General features: G+C 32.6%; 1 protein-coding gene across 3 annotated transcripts in view; it reads left to right on the forward strand.

The window, feature by feature from the left end:
• LOC126890802 (1-acylglycerol-3-phosphate O-acyltransferase ABHD5) overlaps positions 1-17,027 on the forward strand; it is a 114,415-nt gene that overhangs the window by 83,602 nt on the left and 13,786 nt on the right. For all 3 annotated transcript variants that reach the window (XM_050659994.1, XM_050659992.1, XM_050659993.1), the window contains exons 5-6: positions 10,125-10,239; positions 15,670-15,856. In XM_050659994.1, coding sequence (XP_050515951.1) covers positions 10,125-10,239; positions 15,670-15,856 — 302 coding nt within the window. The remainder of the gene's footprint in view (positions 1-10,124; positions 10,240-15,669; positions 15,857-17,027) is intronic.

The following is a 17,027-nucleotide window of genomic DNA, read 5'->3' on the forward strand; positions in this document are numbered from 1 at the left end:
AGTCTTATAAAGTGTACAGATTATATTCGTAGATATATTATGTAATTAGTAAATAATTTTTTGAAATTATACGCTTTAGGCGCGATTTCATTGAGGGTGAAATTTTATTGATCTGCGCGTATGCGCACACCGACAGTATGGTATTAGTCGTTATACGGGCTCTGATTGGGTGTTGAAATGATCTGTCAATAATTGTTCAATATGGAAGTTATCGGTAAACAAAAATATTGTATATACAGTAGACTCGCGATTATCCGAGGTAACTGGGACTGTGACTACCTCGGATACGGAAAAACTCGGTTAACACTGAGATTGGTTATATTGATAGAAAAACACGTAAATAGTCATAACTGTGGATATTTTAATGACAAAATTAATACAGTACTGTCTATAAAAGATAAAAACATTTACCTTATCAATATTACTGTTTAAAAAGTCTTTGATTTTGCATGAACTTTATTCCTCTTTTTGATATTGAGGCGGCGATGTTGCGCCAAGGTTGAAAATTGTAACTCACCAGTTATGACTTTTGCCGCGGTTAACCGAGGGGCTCGGATGACCGAGTCTCGGATAATCGCGAGTCTACTGTATTAGTTTTTATTGTTGTGAGGACAGAAATAAAATCAAATTTATAATTCTAGTGACTTTTTAAATAGTTTTGAAAAGCCGCAGGTACGTAATTCTAAATGTTTTAGTTGTATTCCAATAAAAAATTATCTTCAGAAAAAATAATGTAGTTACCCATTAGTAGGCAATGCTTTAATTTACATAATCTGATTACGAACAAACTTTCTACAAATCTTCATCTAATATATCGTTTTCTTACTCTATATTTTGTTGTATTTTAATTCGACAAAAATCAAACTAATAATTTGATTCATATAAATAAACAAAATGTCAAAAAGTTTATGGTGTAAACGTTTAGGTTGTGTATATTCCCACATGACGTATACGCGAATGTGGTGTAGTGGGAAATCGCTTCAACTCTCGTACGGCGTGGTAGACGTGAAGTGGGTTCAAGCCCCAAGCAAGTTGTTATTTTTTTATAGATTTTATGATTGTAAGTATATTATTATATAATTTTTTTCAGAAAATACGTATTTAATTAAAATTTTTGGCAACAATTATTGTTCAGAAATCATTTGTGGCATTTTTCAATGTGTTTGTGTATGTTTTATTCTTTTATTTTCTTAATTTTTGGTATTGTTTTAATAAAAATTTTTGGAAAGTAGTAGAGAAACTGTTTAAAGTATATTGATTTCGTTGAAATCATATAATAGAAGTATAACTTCTTACGTGCGTACAAAGTACACAAACATTCTTTTTTTCGATTATAGCGCCATCTATTGACAACTAGAATAAATGTTATAAATGTCACCGACGAAATGTAATCACCGACGTGCTTTTTTTTTCTGTCACATACAATTTAATGCGTTAGAAAGAAATCGAAAAACTGTGACGCACTGAAAGATCCTCAGGAGAAAAAGCATAGATGGTATACAGCCAACTTTCGGGAATTATCCCGTTTTGTTTATAAAAAATATTCTTTAGTTGTCATATTTACATTATATCCATTCAGTAATGCTAAATTTGCTAAAAAAAAAACAAAATATTTTCGTTATACGCCAGTCAATCGGAGCAAATAGAGGATATTTCCTCCGAATTCTATCCTACCGCACGGATTTTAATGAAATTTTGGGAATAGCCTCTAATTATCTCCTAATTCAAAGTCTACCCTATGCCGATGTGCGCTTTTATCTTGGGGGTGGTTCCCACTCCTTCTTGTGGGTGGAAAATTTTTTGGCCAAAATAACCACGGAAGTGGCTAGAGAACCTAATTCTAAGCAAAAACTGTTCTATAATTTATACCTTAAAATACCTTAAAAATTATGCATTTAACGAAAAAAACTATATAAATCATTTTTGGAGCTCATGAAAAATCAAAGAGATTCGTTTCTTCATAAACCTTCTAGTTATAGGTAATACAAACTTACTTTTACTTTTTCGTGTCTGGATCCGACTACAGTTTTTCTGCCCAATATCGGGCTACGTCTACACCCTTTGTATTTGCGAGCCATAAATCATCGAGGGTGCACTGTGATGGGCAAAGTTTGCACACTCTCAGATGCTCCACGCTCTGTATTTCCCCACATTCACAAAGTGCGTCGTTATCTGTCTTGATGCCCCATTTAATAAGGTTCTGTTTTACAGGGGCAACACCTGTGCGTATTCGGTTGAGTGTCCGCCATGTTTTCCAGTCCAGGTTCATTCCATTAGGTCGTTCTGGATGTAGGGGAAACAGTTCGGGTGGTTCGACGCTGACATTTCTCATAAACCTTTTCCTTGATTTAAGTCGGCTGATTCCTGGCGATTCGTCAAACCCGTATAATTGGTGCCTTTCATCGAAAGTTTGCCTGAACTTCTCCACATATTGTAAGGCGCCTCTACGGTCGTCTGGTGATGCGAATCCAGCTGCCCGGTACAATAATGGTAGAGGGGTAGGCTTCATACAACCGGTAATTATTCTACATGTTTCATTTAACGCCGTGGTGACTTGTTGGGCGTGTCTAGATCTACCCCAGACGGGACAAGTATATTCCCCTGTTGAGAAACATAAGGCCTCAGCTGTTGACTTTAAGACCTGGGGGTTTGCACCCCACTTGCTCCCTACAAGTTTCCGGAGAAGGTTGTTTCTCGTAGAAACCTTTTGTCTTGTGCTCTGACAGTGGAATTTATACGTTAGTGACCGGTCTAGTATCACTCCAAGATATTTGGGCCTATCAGTATGTTCCAAGCGTTGTCCCTCCCAGGAAACATTCAGTTTTACATGAGCTAGATCAGGGGTTCTCAATCTGTGGTACATGTACCACTGGTGGTACATTTCATTAGGTGCGGTGGTATACAAAACGCGAAACCACAGCCAAAATCCAGCATATTTGTAGTTAATTAAATTACCTACCTCCATAGATACTTCAGTTAGGTGGTACCAAAAATAATTATAAGCATTTTGGTGGTACATGGCTCAAAAACATTGAAAACCACTGAGCTAGATGGTTGTTGAGGTGGAATGCACATACTTGGGTTTTAGTAGGGTTTGGCTTTAATGCGTTTTGTTTGTAGTAAGTTGACATCATGTTTAAAGCCTCTTCCATTGTCGACTCTACTTGTGTGAGTGTTTTCCCCTTTACGGCGATACCAAGGTCGTCAGCGTACACAAAACTCTCAGTCCGAGGGTGCATTGGTTGGCCATTGGTGTAGATGTTAAATAGGGACGGCGCCAGAACGCTTCCTTGAGATAGGCCATTTTTTTGGGTTCTCCATCTGCTCTTCTTTCCATTTAGCACAACGTAGAAGCGTCTATTACACAACAGTGATCTAATGATATTTACCAGGTCGGGTTACAGTGTTATAGATCTTAGTTAGCAAGGTTCTGTGGTTTATCGTATCGTAGGCCGCTGTGAGGTCTAGCAAGGCTACTCCCACTATCTCCCTCTGCTCAAATCCCTCCTCTATGTGCTCTGTTAGGTTCAGCACTTGGCCTGTGCATGATTTACCTGGTCTGAAGCCTGCTTGTTGTGGGATTAGTTTTGCATCTACTGTTTCCTGGATGCGGTTCAAAATGAGGCGTTCATACAATTTATATAAATGCCATAGAAGAGATATCGGACGGTAGCTACTCGGTAGTTCAGGGTCTTTACCAGGTTTCAGAAGGGCTACTACTTTTGATTTACGCCACATTTGTGGAATCTGGTAGGTAGAGCGACAGATGTTAAATAGATCGAGCACCCATTGCCTCGCATTTTGCCCGAAGTGTTTTATCTGCTCTGTTAGGATTTCGTCCACCTCAGGGGATTTTCCATTTTTCATACAGTCAATACCATTTTTAAGCTCTTCGATGGTAAATGGGTTTCGCAAGAGAGTTGTTTCCTGGTCTTGTGTTCTTATAATGTTTGGCGTTTTGCAACGATTGTTTGTTTTGCCATTCAGAAGTAGTTGGTGGGCTATCTGATTTGGCGTTATTGCACATGGCTCTTTCACCTCTGTGGGGTCACCATTAAGTTTTTTGATCATATTCCAAGCCTGCTTACTACTGTGCGTCATATTCATTTTACTTAAAGTCTAGCTCCACCGTTTTTGTCTGGAGGCGCTTAGTATTTGCTGCAGTCTCTCCCTTATCTCTGCCGTAACTTCGCTAAATGGGTCTTTACTATATTCTTCGGTGTACTTTGTCATAATGTCTTTTGCTTCATCGTTCAGACCAGATATATGTAATGTTGTTGACATCCTCTGGGTATGTGTTTACATGAGGTTCATTTTACAACTTTGATGAACGCATCATAGTTTTTGGGGATCGGGACTATATTTTTCACTTGTGTTTCCACAAAAAAGGTAATATCCACAGGTAATACAAAAAGAGGTATGATAGGTGGAAAGAGTTTTTTGGGTGCATGCTCGAATCGGTGTGTTCAACTTAAAATAACATAGAAATGGTCGATTTTAAGGGTATACTGCTACGAATATCTTTTGTAGTGCTTGAAAATACCTTTAAAACGAACACTGTTAAATGTCGATTACATTAGCGAGATATGGTGCAAAAAAATTGATGACTAATTTATTTTAAGATAAAATGCGAAGTACCTATATTTAATCCCTCATCCCCCAGATTTAAATGCATCGTTTTACTTCTACAATACTCTTTATTATAGTGTTATTTCTATGTTCAAAAAGTTGGACGAGTTTAAAATGAATGGATTTTGAAAAAAATAAGATCAAATTATAGATCGCATTTTTAGATTTTCTTAAAAATCGCCCTTTTCCATTTGACTCGAAAATGTTAAGAGTTACGAAAAAAATATACAGTACAAAAATGCAGGTTTTTTTCAGATAACAATTTTGTTTTTCTTTCATTACTGTATCTCTTTATCACTTTCGTGTTACATGGAGAAAAGAAAGATTTTTAAGAAAATTTAGAAATGTGCTCTATAATTTGATCTTATTTTTTTTTTAACTATAATAAAATAATAAATAAATAATGTTTATTCAGAGAAAAGATACAATACATACAATGGTAATACATTAAAATCATTATAATTCCCTATAAATAAACACAAAAATACCACTTGAAGCAGAATGCTTGTGCAGTGGTCAATTTGGTTCATTATGTAACAAAAATATCCTGAGTAGGTACACACTATCTTTTCACAGGCAATACAATAATATAATATCTATTACTTAATAATAAGAGAACAAAGAAAAAGCAAAGAGCATTACATTGTTTTTTGAATAATTAAATAATTAAAGAAAATAATTATATTTCAAAATCTGCAAAAAATTTAAAAATACAGCATCTCTACGATGCATTTACCAAAAAATAACAGCAACAAATAAGAAAAAAAAACACAATTAAGTACAACAACTATGAGTCCAATATTCAAACACTTGTTTTATTTTCTAACTTCAATTAATTCATGTATTACTGAAAGAGGCGTATCTATAATATATTTCTTTAATTTATTTTTAAATTGTTTTATATTCTTGACATTCTGAACATTTATGGGTAAAACGTTAAAGGACCTAGGTCCTAGGTAAGTGAAACAACGCTGTCCAATTGTTTTTTCACTTTTAGGGGGTATCGCTTTATTCCTGTTTCTGGTGGAGTATTCATGCAAGGGAAAATGTAGTGTTTGTTTATTTTTATATTGATATACAGTAACCGCTTTAAAATAAAGCTGCCTAATATCAAAAATATTAGTTTCCTTGTATAATAATTCAGTGGAGTAAAGCTTGGGCTTGCGATAAATTGATTTTAAAATTTTTCTTTGGACGACATTTAGTTGTTCCAAATGATTGCCATACGCCCCGCCCCACCCAAGAATCCCATAGCATAATCTAGATTCTACTAAGGCAAAGTACATAGTTTTTAAAAGGCGCTGTTCTAAAATATTGCTTAAGTATTTAAATTTATAGAGTAAACTTCGAAGGTTTTTAGTCACATTCGCAATATGTAGGTTCCATTTTAAATGACTATCAATTGTAATTCCCAAATACTTTACAGAATGAGCAGACAGAATATGTTGATCCTTATATCCTTCATTGGAGATTATTAGTGTTTCGTAGTTAGGCAGACTTGTTTTGTAAGATCCAAAAGGCAAAAAGAAAGTTTTTGTGAAGTTAACAGTTAGTTGTTTGTGTGCAAACCAATCAAAACAATTTTTTAAATCTTCTTCAGCCAATAATTTTAGATTCTCCCAATTATCTGCAGTATACAGTACAGCTGTGTCATCTGCATAACTAATAATTTTACCTCTTAATTTAATTGACAATAAATTATTAACATAAATTATAAACAACAATGGACCAAGAATCGTTCCTTGCGGAACACCGTACTTCACCACATTTCTCTCACTCATACTTTCATTTATTTTTACCCTTTGTACCCTATTATCTAGATAACTTTCAAAAAATCTTAATACGTTGCCTCTGAAACCTACATCAGCCAAAGTTTCCAAGAGTTGCTTATGGCTTACTGTGTCGAAAGCTTTAGCCAAGTCTAAAAATACACATAATGTGGGCTTTACCTCTATCAACTGAATCATAAATGCAACCCATTAGTGAAGCAATTGCATCATCTGTACCTCTGCCTTCAACAAAGCCAAATTGATTATTAGATATGATTTTATGTAGGTCTAAAAATTTTAGCATCCGAGTTTTAATCGCTTTTTCCATAATTTTTGCAAGGCTTGAGATTAGTGAAATTGGGCGGTAATTTTGGCTTAAATCCTTATTTCCTGATTTATATACAGGTTTGATAATTGCGTCTTTAAATTCTGTTGGACATTTTCCATTTTCTATAATTTTATTTAATAAATATGTTAAAGGGGATACAATTTCTCCTGAAACTTCTTTTAATATTTCTGCCTTTAATAAATCAGGTCCGGGAGCTTTATTCAACTTAAGGGATTGAATAATCGCTATAACTTCACTTTCAGTTATTGGATCAAAAAAAGCACTTTGAGCGACTGAGATTCTATTCGGATTATTGGATGGCGGTTTTTTTATATTGTTAGCCAGTTTTTCACCAGTAGTTGAAAAATAATTATTGAAGGTATTAGCGATATCCAAATCAGAGTTCATAATCCGGTCACCCTCTACTAACTGTTTAACGCCTACAGAATTTACCTCAGTTTGGGTCAGTTCACGAATAACCTTCCACGTATTTCTACTACCGGGTTTGTTAGTAATTACGTTTTTGAAATATTCTGCCTTAGTATTTTTTATTAAATTTGTCAAAAAATTTTTGTAATTTTTGTATTCTTGTTTAAGAATTTCATTATGTGGATTTTGGATCAGTTTTTTATATAATTTATTTTTTGTGTCTATTGATTTTATTATGCCAGACGTTATCCATTTTTTCCGTTTAACTTCGTTCCGTTTTATTTTTTTTTCATAAGTAGATTCTTTTATTTTCTTTTGAAGAGTTGTTACAATTTTAGTTGCAATATCTTGTACGTCACTTAAAAGGAAAATTTCGCTCCAATCATACTTTCTTAGTATTTCTCTTAATGTGTTATAATTAATGTAACTATTTTTAAATTTATTAATATTTTTTTTACAAATAATGCTCATGTTAATGTTTAGTTCTCCTATTGTACAGAAGTGATCGGTAGTTAAAGATGTAATAATGAAAGGAGAGCAAATATCTTCAATAGACTCTTTAGTGGATTTAACAAACATATGATCTATACAGCTACCTCCCGATTTATTTGGTCTCGTTATTTTGTTTATTAATGAATGAAAATTATATTCGAACAGTAAATTTAAATAAGTATTAGCGATTTCATCGTCTGCAAGTATGTCAATATTAATATCGCTAACAATAATGTTATATGTGATTGGTTCTGCTTTTATTATATTTAAATAACTTTCTAAGGCTACAATAAACGCACTTTCTGAGGTTGCAGGCGAACGGTATATTGCTGTAATGAGTATCATTATGTTATTGAGTTTAATTTTTAATTTTAAGAATTTAAAAATGTTAACCTCTACTATTTCCACCTCGTAGTCAATGTTATTTTTTATGAATATTATCACACCGTCATTTTGATTGAAATTACCCTCGTTATAATGGATATTATATCCATCCAATTTAAAAATATCTATACATGCCACTTGTCTGGTCTCAGTTAATACAAAACAATCAATATCTATACATTTTAAAACCGCCCAACCTTTTGAACATAGACATAACACTAGAATAAAAGGTATTGTAGAAGTAAAACGATGCATTTAAATCTGGTGGGTGAGGGGTTAAATATACTTCGTATTTTATCTTAAAATAAATAAGTCATCAATTTTTTTTGCACCATTTCTCGCTTAGTATTAATGTAATCGACATTTAATAGTGCTCGTTTTACAGGTCTTTTCAAGCACCACAATAGTATATTATGCAACGAGCATTTAATGATGGTCATTATGAAGCGAGTATGAGGGATACGAAACGAGCCGCCTAGCGGTGAGTTTCATAATGATAATTTTATTTACATAATGATAATTAAATGCAAGTTGTATACACGATTTTTTCTATGATCATTCACAACAAAAATATATATTGATGTTTATTAATTTTGTAACGCAAACAAATTAAGTACTTTGTCAGTTTGTTTACATATTGAGAACTGTCAAAACGTATGTATGTGACTCGCCATTGGTCACTACGCGTGTGCCACCTTCATCGCGAATGCCATATCGCGATTCTATTGGTTAAAAATCTGTATCGTAATGAAAATCTGTATCATAATGAAGTTCATTATGATACAGTGAAATTATAATTGATATACCGGGTGGACCAAAAGTCAGTTAACGCTATCAAAAAAAGTCACGCGCAAGTTTGTGGCGTCTCCAAGAAAATATATCATGCTCTGTGAAGGGCCTTGCAAATAATCCACAGTTACAAGGTATTCGATATTTTCAGCAAGACGGTTCACCACCTCATCACGGATTGCAAGTTCATGAGTTTATAGATCCAGTTTAGTGATTGGATAGGGAGAAGAGACAGAATTGAATGGCACGCGCATTCGCCAGATTTGACGCCCTGTGATTTTGTCATGTGGGGTGTGCTTAAGATAAAGTTTTTGCCAATTTGAAGTTCTCCGTGCCAACTTGGAAGTCTGTAGAAAGACTTGTTTCACTGTGTATAAGCGTTGCCAAAAATGTATTGATAAAGGTGGTTTACATTTTGAACATAAAATGTAAAGCATGCACTTTTTTGTACCTACTTATTTACAATAAACAATAACGTTTTTTTACTTCAGCTATTTTTGCTTTTATTAATATACAAAACGGTTAACTGACTTTTGGTCCACCCGGTATTATACATAGTATGAGAATAGAAAAAAAAAATATATTTCTAGCATTATACCCTTAAAATCGACCAGTTGTCTGTTATTTTAAGTTGAACACACCGATTTGAGCATGCACCAAAAAAAATCTCTTTTCACCTACCATCTCTTTTTGTATTACAACTAGAAGACTCATGAAGAAACGAATCTCTTTGATTTTTTATAAGCTCCAAAAATGTTTTATAATATAGTTTTTTTCGTTAGATGCATAATTTTTAAGGTATTCGCAAAAAACCGTCCGAGAAGGTGACATTTTTCAATGAAACTGGCAAATTTTCAACTACGAATAACTGAAAAAGTATTGAGTTTTCAAAAAAAATTATACAACAGTTTTTGCTTACAATTAGGTTCTCTAGCCACTTCCGTGGTTATTTTGACCGAAAAATTTTCCACCCACGAGAAGGGGTGGGAACCACCCCCAAGATAAAACAGCCATAGGATATACGGTAGACTTTATTTCTTGAGCTATTTCCTACTTACAGTGAAAATATCAAGTAAAGTGATGCAGTAGGATGAAATTCGGAGCCAAATACCCTCACGGATTACACTATTACGAATAGTTACAGTTACGAACTGTGGATGTTACGAACTACCGCCGTTACGAATTGACGGCGTTACGGATTGTCTGTTACCATTTGTTGGGTTACGATCTGTCGCGTTACGAGATGTCATGGAACCGATAATTGTAGGTATTTCATACGGTATATAAAAACATTATTTTTGTAGGACCAAAGCTGATCAATACCATAAGACCAGACATTTCAAAGAAGTATGCAATAGCACTAGAGGACACCAACGTAATACCAGAATATATTTATCAATGTAATTGCCAAAATCCCAGGTAAGATTTAGAGAACTTTGATTTGTTTTTAAAGCTCTTTTTGCAACTGTATTTTATATATTATGAAATATACACGGTAAACGCCTTGTCGAAAGATCCAACCAGCCCATACATCACAGTTGAAACTATTTAAGTTAGATTTTACTGTTATGGGAACTTTTAGTTATTTATGTACCGTTTATTACACAGGTCAACATGAATTTTAAGTATGCACCTCTGATTTTGATTGCTTATGTCTAACTAAAGACAACACATATTTTTATCTAATAGTTTGCTTTTTTTGTACAGTTATATTCAAAAAAAAGGGTACAAGTATTAGAAAGAGAAGTTAACGTCATCCTATTTGTGTAAAACCGGCTGGGATTTTTGGAGGTTATCAAATGTCACAGGTTATTAAAAATATAAATCATTGGCGTTGAGCATTAATTAGACGAAACCATTTATTCAACAATTATATAAAGAATAATTTTAATGACTGTTACAAATAGAATTTAGTATTTGGTGATAGAACCGTCTGCTTCTATAACTTTATTTAGTCTATTTGGCATACTTTGAATTATATTAGATATCATATTTGGATCAAGATCTTCCCAGCACTCTAAGATTGTATCCCACAATTGATCTGAATTTTGTGGCATAAAATTTCTTTTATATATTTTTTTAACAATTATGCCCCAAATGTTTTCAATTGGATTTATATCTGGACTGTGCGCAGGCCATGGCAATACTTCCAGGTTTGCGTTTGAAACCAATTCCTTACGGCATGGGCAGTGTGGACTGAACAATTATCTTGTTGATATATAAAAGTATTATTAGGATACAATTGCTCAATAGAAGGGAGCATTACGTGTTCCAAAACGTTAATGTAATTGTCGGCAGTAAATCTTCCCTCTAATCGCCAACAAACACCAGGTCCATGTATACTAATCCAACCCCATACATTTACAGAAAAACGTCCAGATTTATTATGAGAGTGAATATATCGTTCTTCAAACCTAGTATTGGCTGGACGATAAACACGGATTTGACCGTTATAGGTCGACTGAAAAGTCTTTTCATCAGTAAAAATGACGTTGTTCCAAAATTATGGGTTGCGGTAAATATAGTTTAGTGCAAATATTACTCTTGCTTGCCGATGTTCAACAGTTACTAATGGTTTTTTAGCAGCTGGTCGGTTTTTTAATTCAGATTCATTGATAGTCCAGGGCGGATCTGTTTTGAGATGGACGTTGAGAGGTGACTCAAATTTTTTTGCAGAAATTGCTTAAAAATAGATCAAATAATAATATTTGAGTTATCCTCCCTCTCAAAAAGGTCCGGAACATTGTTTAAATAATCAAAATGTCAAGAATTGGAGGAAAAATTCGACTTTTTCCTTGGTTTTTTGATTATAACTTTAAAAGTATTCATTTCCGAGAAAAGTTGTGCTGACATAAAAGTTGCACAATTCAATTTACTACAATATAGAATTGGTTAAAACTTTAAAAAATAGTCACCCTAGTTGCAAAATAGCAATGATTGCGAAAAAACCATACAAAAACAAGTATTTGCATTTTACGTTTTTCAACTATTTATGCTACACTTAGGACCTTCATATTTCACCCAGAAAAACTTTACGATACAGTAAAACAATACTGTAAATTTCATTAAGATCGGTTCAATAGATTTTGCAAAATAAATTTTGCAATACAGCTTTCGCAAAAAAATTCATTTTTTCAAAATGTTACAGGACTGAAAATAAAGCAGATAGCAAGTTGAATTTTTTTTTGCTTATAGAAGTGTACTGTACCTTTCATTTGCAATTTTCAAAATTAAAATCCATTAATTACCACGGCGTCAGAAAATTTTTGAAATAAACAATAATTTTTGGTGCTACGCGCAGGACAGCGGTGTTCGATTCACACAGGTTGATTTCCACCAAAATTTCTTCCAATCTTTATCTAATATATTATTTTCTTACTCTATATTTTGTTGTATTTTAATTTTTTAATTCCACAAAAATCAAACTAATTTTATTATTGTTTGTGAAATATTATTTAAACAATTGCATATGTTTAAAAATAATAAACTTTTATTCTCTAAGTTAAAACATATGAACAAAGAAAGTTTTTGCTAATAAAAGTGTCATTTCAAAGGATAGAGTATGTGTTTTTATTTTGCATTATACAAGTTTATTTATTTATATCGAAATGTCATAAAAATTAAAATGTATCAATCATTATCAAAGGTCATTGGAATGCCCAATCAGAGCAACCTATCCGCTGTCCTGTGCGTAGCACCAATAATTAATGTTTATTTAAAAAAATTCCTGACGCCGTGGTGTTAAGCGATTTTAATTTTGCAAAATTGCAAATGAAAGGTACAGTACACTTCTATATGCAAAAAAATTTTCAACTTGCTATCTGCTTTATTTTCAGTCCTGTAACATTTTGAAAAAATGCATTTTTTTTACGAAAGCTGGATTGCAAAATCTATTGAACCGATCTTAATGAAATTTACAGTATTGTTTTACTGTATCATGAAATTTTTCAGGGTGAAATATGAAGGGCCTAAGTGAAGCATAAATGGTTAAAAAACGTAAAATGCGAATACTTGTTTTTGTATGTTTTTTTCACAATTATTGCTATTTTGCAACAAGGGTGACTATTTCTTAAATTTTTAACCAATTCTATATTGTAGGAAATTTAATTACACAACTTTTATGTCAGTACAACTTTTCTCGAAAATGAATACTTTTAAAGTTATAATCAAAAACCAAGAAAAAAATCGAATTTTTCCTTAATTTTTTGACATTTTGATTATTTAAACAATGTTCCGGACCTTTTTGAGAGGGAGGATAACTCAAATATTATTATTTGATTTATTTTCAAGCAATTTCTGCAAAAAAATTTGAGTCACCTCTCAACGTCCAAATGTACTAATATTTTTACAGATGCGCCCTGGTCTATGATCCTTCTGCTTACATTAGGTTGGGCACCAGGAAATCCCGTATGAATCCTTGAATCCTTCGACGTCGCAAATGGATTATCTCTTAAGAATTGAACTAAAACAGCATCTTGTTGAGGAGTGGATACTTTGGAACGCCCTGAACCAACTTTTCTTTTTAATGATTGTTGTTGGACCCATCGTTGCTTAATTCTGAAGATTGTTTTCAAATTTCTATTATAGAAATTTGCTAGCGCACGAATTGACCATCCTTCTTCCATTTTCGTAATTATTTGAGCCTTTTCAATCTCACTTAAATGACGAGGCATATTAATTTTTTATTGTACGTAACGTTAAACCTTCTATCAAATTAAACGTCTTTGACGTCTATGAGTTGCATTCTTGATCACTTATGACATTTGATAACCTCCAAAAATCCCAGCCGGTTGTACACAAATAGGATGACGTTAACTTCCCTTTCTAATACTTGTACCCTTTTTTTTTAATATAACTGTACTTACCACAACGAAAATTCAAATTTTATGAAAAAGCTTTATTTCTTAGCGTAATTATTAAAAGCAAACAAATTTTTGATTAAATTTTTTTATTACCTTTAATTATAATACGGCATTATAAAACCCAAAAACACAAAGAAGAATACAAAAAAAAAACTTTAAATTTAAGGTCAAAAAAATAAATTCCTCGGCAGAATGCAGTAGGATGTGATTACCTATATTAAAAGAGGGAATCAATAGAACGAAAATACCACGATTAGTAAATCAATAACATATCGAGGATACATCATTTATATTTTAAAATAACATACACAAGTATAAAATCAAAGTTTGGTGTTAATTTTGAGAGTAAACGGTTTTTTCTTGATTTTTTATGTTAATTTTGAGAGTAAACTAAATATTAGACCAAATACTTACAATGTCGGGATAGTATCTAGGTTTTTCCTCCTGATTTACTATGGAATCACTAACACGAGAATTTTACTGTCATCATTGCATGTGGTTGTCTTTTTAAAGACAAATCACATGTTGTGATTTTTTCTGCCGGATATTTTTGAATTAAAGTTGATTTCATGCAATCGAATGAACTTCTTCCAATAACGTCGTATCAGGAAGGCAACTCATAAATATTAACAATATCATTTTAAAGTTGTCTACTTTAAAATGGGTAATATATGTCTGAATTGTCAATATCTATGTGTCAAGATTAAATTAAATTATTAGAAGAATTTTTTTACCAAGCAACATAAACAAAATTTGTTTAATTTAGTAATATATGTTGTATTTCGATAACGACTTCCGAAGTGGAAGTCGAAACGTCAATAAATTAATTTCAAACCAGAATTGTAGCTTTATTTCCCAAATAAAACAGTAAATTTCATTATATTTAAAGGTACAAAAGAAAACTTTATTTATTATTGATGGAATTTCTGCCTATTTTCGATGTATACAAACAGAAAATATTTATTGACAGACTCAATTTTTTTTGACCTGTATATCAATTATTGTATTCAAAAAATACTACGTTTGATTTAAAAACATAATTTAACTTTATAATAATTATGTCGTGAAGTATTTGCGTAACCTATTTACATAACCCATGTAATATTAGCGTTTTTTATCCGTACTCAACATGTATTTACAAAATAATTTCATTCAAATAATTTTTTTGACCTATATTAAGAAATTAATCGTTTATCAACTTAATGTATCAATGTGTTTGCTGTGTATTTGTACGTGCCATCATCGAGAATCATAATTTTATCGGTAGAGGAGACTATATACGCGGTGAATCAAAAATAGGAAACTTGCATAAAATTTTAAATTCGAAAAAAATGCTATAAATCACAACAGAACTTAATTTAAAACATATATCAAAGAGAAAAAAAATTGTCATTCATTTGGCCCCTAAAGACGATTAAAATCGAGAGAAAATTCAAATTATAGCAGGCAGCCCAAAACGCGCACTCATTGGACGTCCTATCATTGTAGTATTTGAAGTCCTTGCCATTAATTCATTAGGTTTGACATTCGTTCTGACACTCAGTTTTACAAATATTTTGATAGTTCTTTCCTTTACTTCATAAACTGTATCAAACTCCAAGTATATATTATTACAATGACATACGATAAATGTCATTATAAAATATAATGATGTGACGTCACAAGTGTTCGCGCGCTTTTTGGGTCGTTTGAAATAGTTTAAATACACAGGAGATTTTAAACTTGTACTTCTAAGTTATTATGAGTTTTTGAGGCGTGACATTTTGAAAACCTTATTTTTAAACAACACTGAACATTATTATGTAATAAAAAATGTGTAAGTTCCCTATTAATGATAGGCTTTAGAGAAAATAAATCATATTACTTATATAAAATGGAAAATAATTAAAAGGCCTCGTATGTTAAGAGATATAAGTGTAAAAAATGGAGAAAATCAAGTACCTAAAGACAGATAGAAATGGGAGAATAAATATTTATTATCTTTTAGTGGCGAAGGCGCATATCACGCCATGATGGCCGATTTTGGATGGGCGAAAAATCCAATGGTTAGACGGATCGACCAGCTCAGACAAAACTTACCAATTACTCTCTTATATGGATCTCGGTCGTGGGTGGACCATTCAGCAGGCGAAATTCTCAAAGAAAAACGACTCAACTCCGTCTTCAAATTACAAGTAAGTGAATTGTATCAGACGTTACTAAAGAAATAAACTGTATTAGACAAGACGAAAACGGCGGGTTCGTTGGAAAAAATATTCCCATGAGATTTTTTTGCATAATCACATTCGTGAGACATCCCAGAATAAGGTTCAAGAAGCCGCCCACGCGAAAAGTGGTCCAAATTTTTTTAAACAATTTTTTTAATCAAATTGCAAAAATCAATATTTTCGGCCAGGACAATTTTTTTTTAAATTTTTGGACCATGTTGGACAAAAAAGGTATCTTATAATTTTTCTCTAAAGTTGGTTGTTTTCGAGTTATAAGCAATTGAAAATTGAAAAAAACGAGAAATGGCGGTTTTCAAGGCTTACTTAATAACTTTTGACATTATTTTATTAATAAGCTGTTATTTTTAAGTAATAATAATGAGCGATAATGAGCGCCATGCACGTATTAGGCGGCCGTCAATGGTGAATGCGAATGAGATGCCATTCCGACAGTCCAATGGTGCATCTTACACGCACTCACATTTACAGCCGCGTCAATACAATCTTACCGCTCATTGTTAATAATTAAAAATAACAGCTTAGTAATAAATTAATGACACAAATTTCTTCAGGATCATGTAAGGAGGGCTTTAAACTTTGATTTAGTCACTTTCTGACTTTCATAATAATAATTTTTAACCGAGCTATTAAGTCTTAAAAATGGACATTTTTGGCGTTTTTCAAATTTTGACTTGCTTATAACTCGACAACGATCAATTTTAGTGAAAAATTACACGATACCTTTTTGTCCAGAATGGCCCAAAAAACCTAAAAAAAATTTGTCCGGGCTGAAAATATTGATTTTTGCAATTTATTTAAAACAATTTGGACCACTTTTCGCGTGGGCGACTTCTTGAACCTTATTCTGGGATGTCTTACGAATGTGATTCAAAACAATTTCATCGGAATATTTTTTCAAACGAACCCGCTGTTTTCGTCTTGTCTATATTAACATAACCCAACGTAACAAAACCACAACGTTAAACGACAAGATTTTACACACTATACAGAAACATAACAGTGTGGAAGGCACTTATGGAATAAAATTATTTCTGCCCTTGTTCCAAAAAATTATAAAATACGCTGAGACCCGTCGATTTTTAAATAAAAATGTGCACTTTATAAACATAAATTTAAA

This window comes from Diabrotica virgifera, chromosome 8, assembly GCF_917563875.1.
Source record: "Diabrotica virgifera virgifera chromosome 8, PGI_DIABVI_V3a".
Taxonomy (NCBI): domain Eukaryota; kingdom Metazoa; phylum Arthropoda; class Insecta; order Coleoptera; family Chrysomelidae; genus Diabrotica; species Diabrotica virgifera.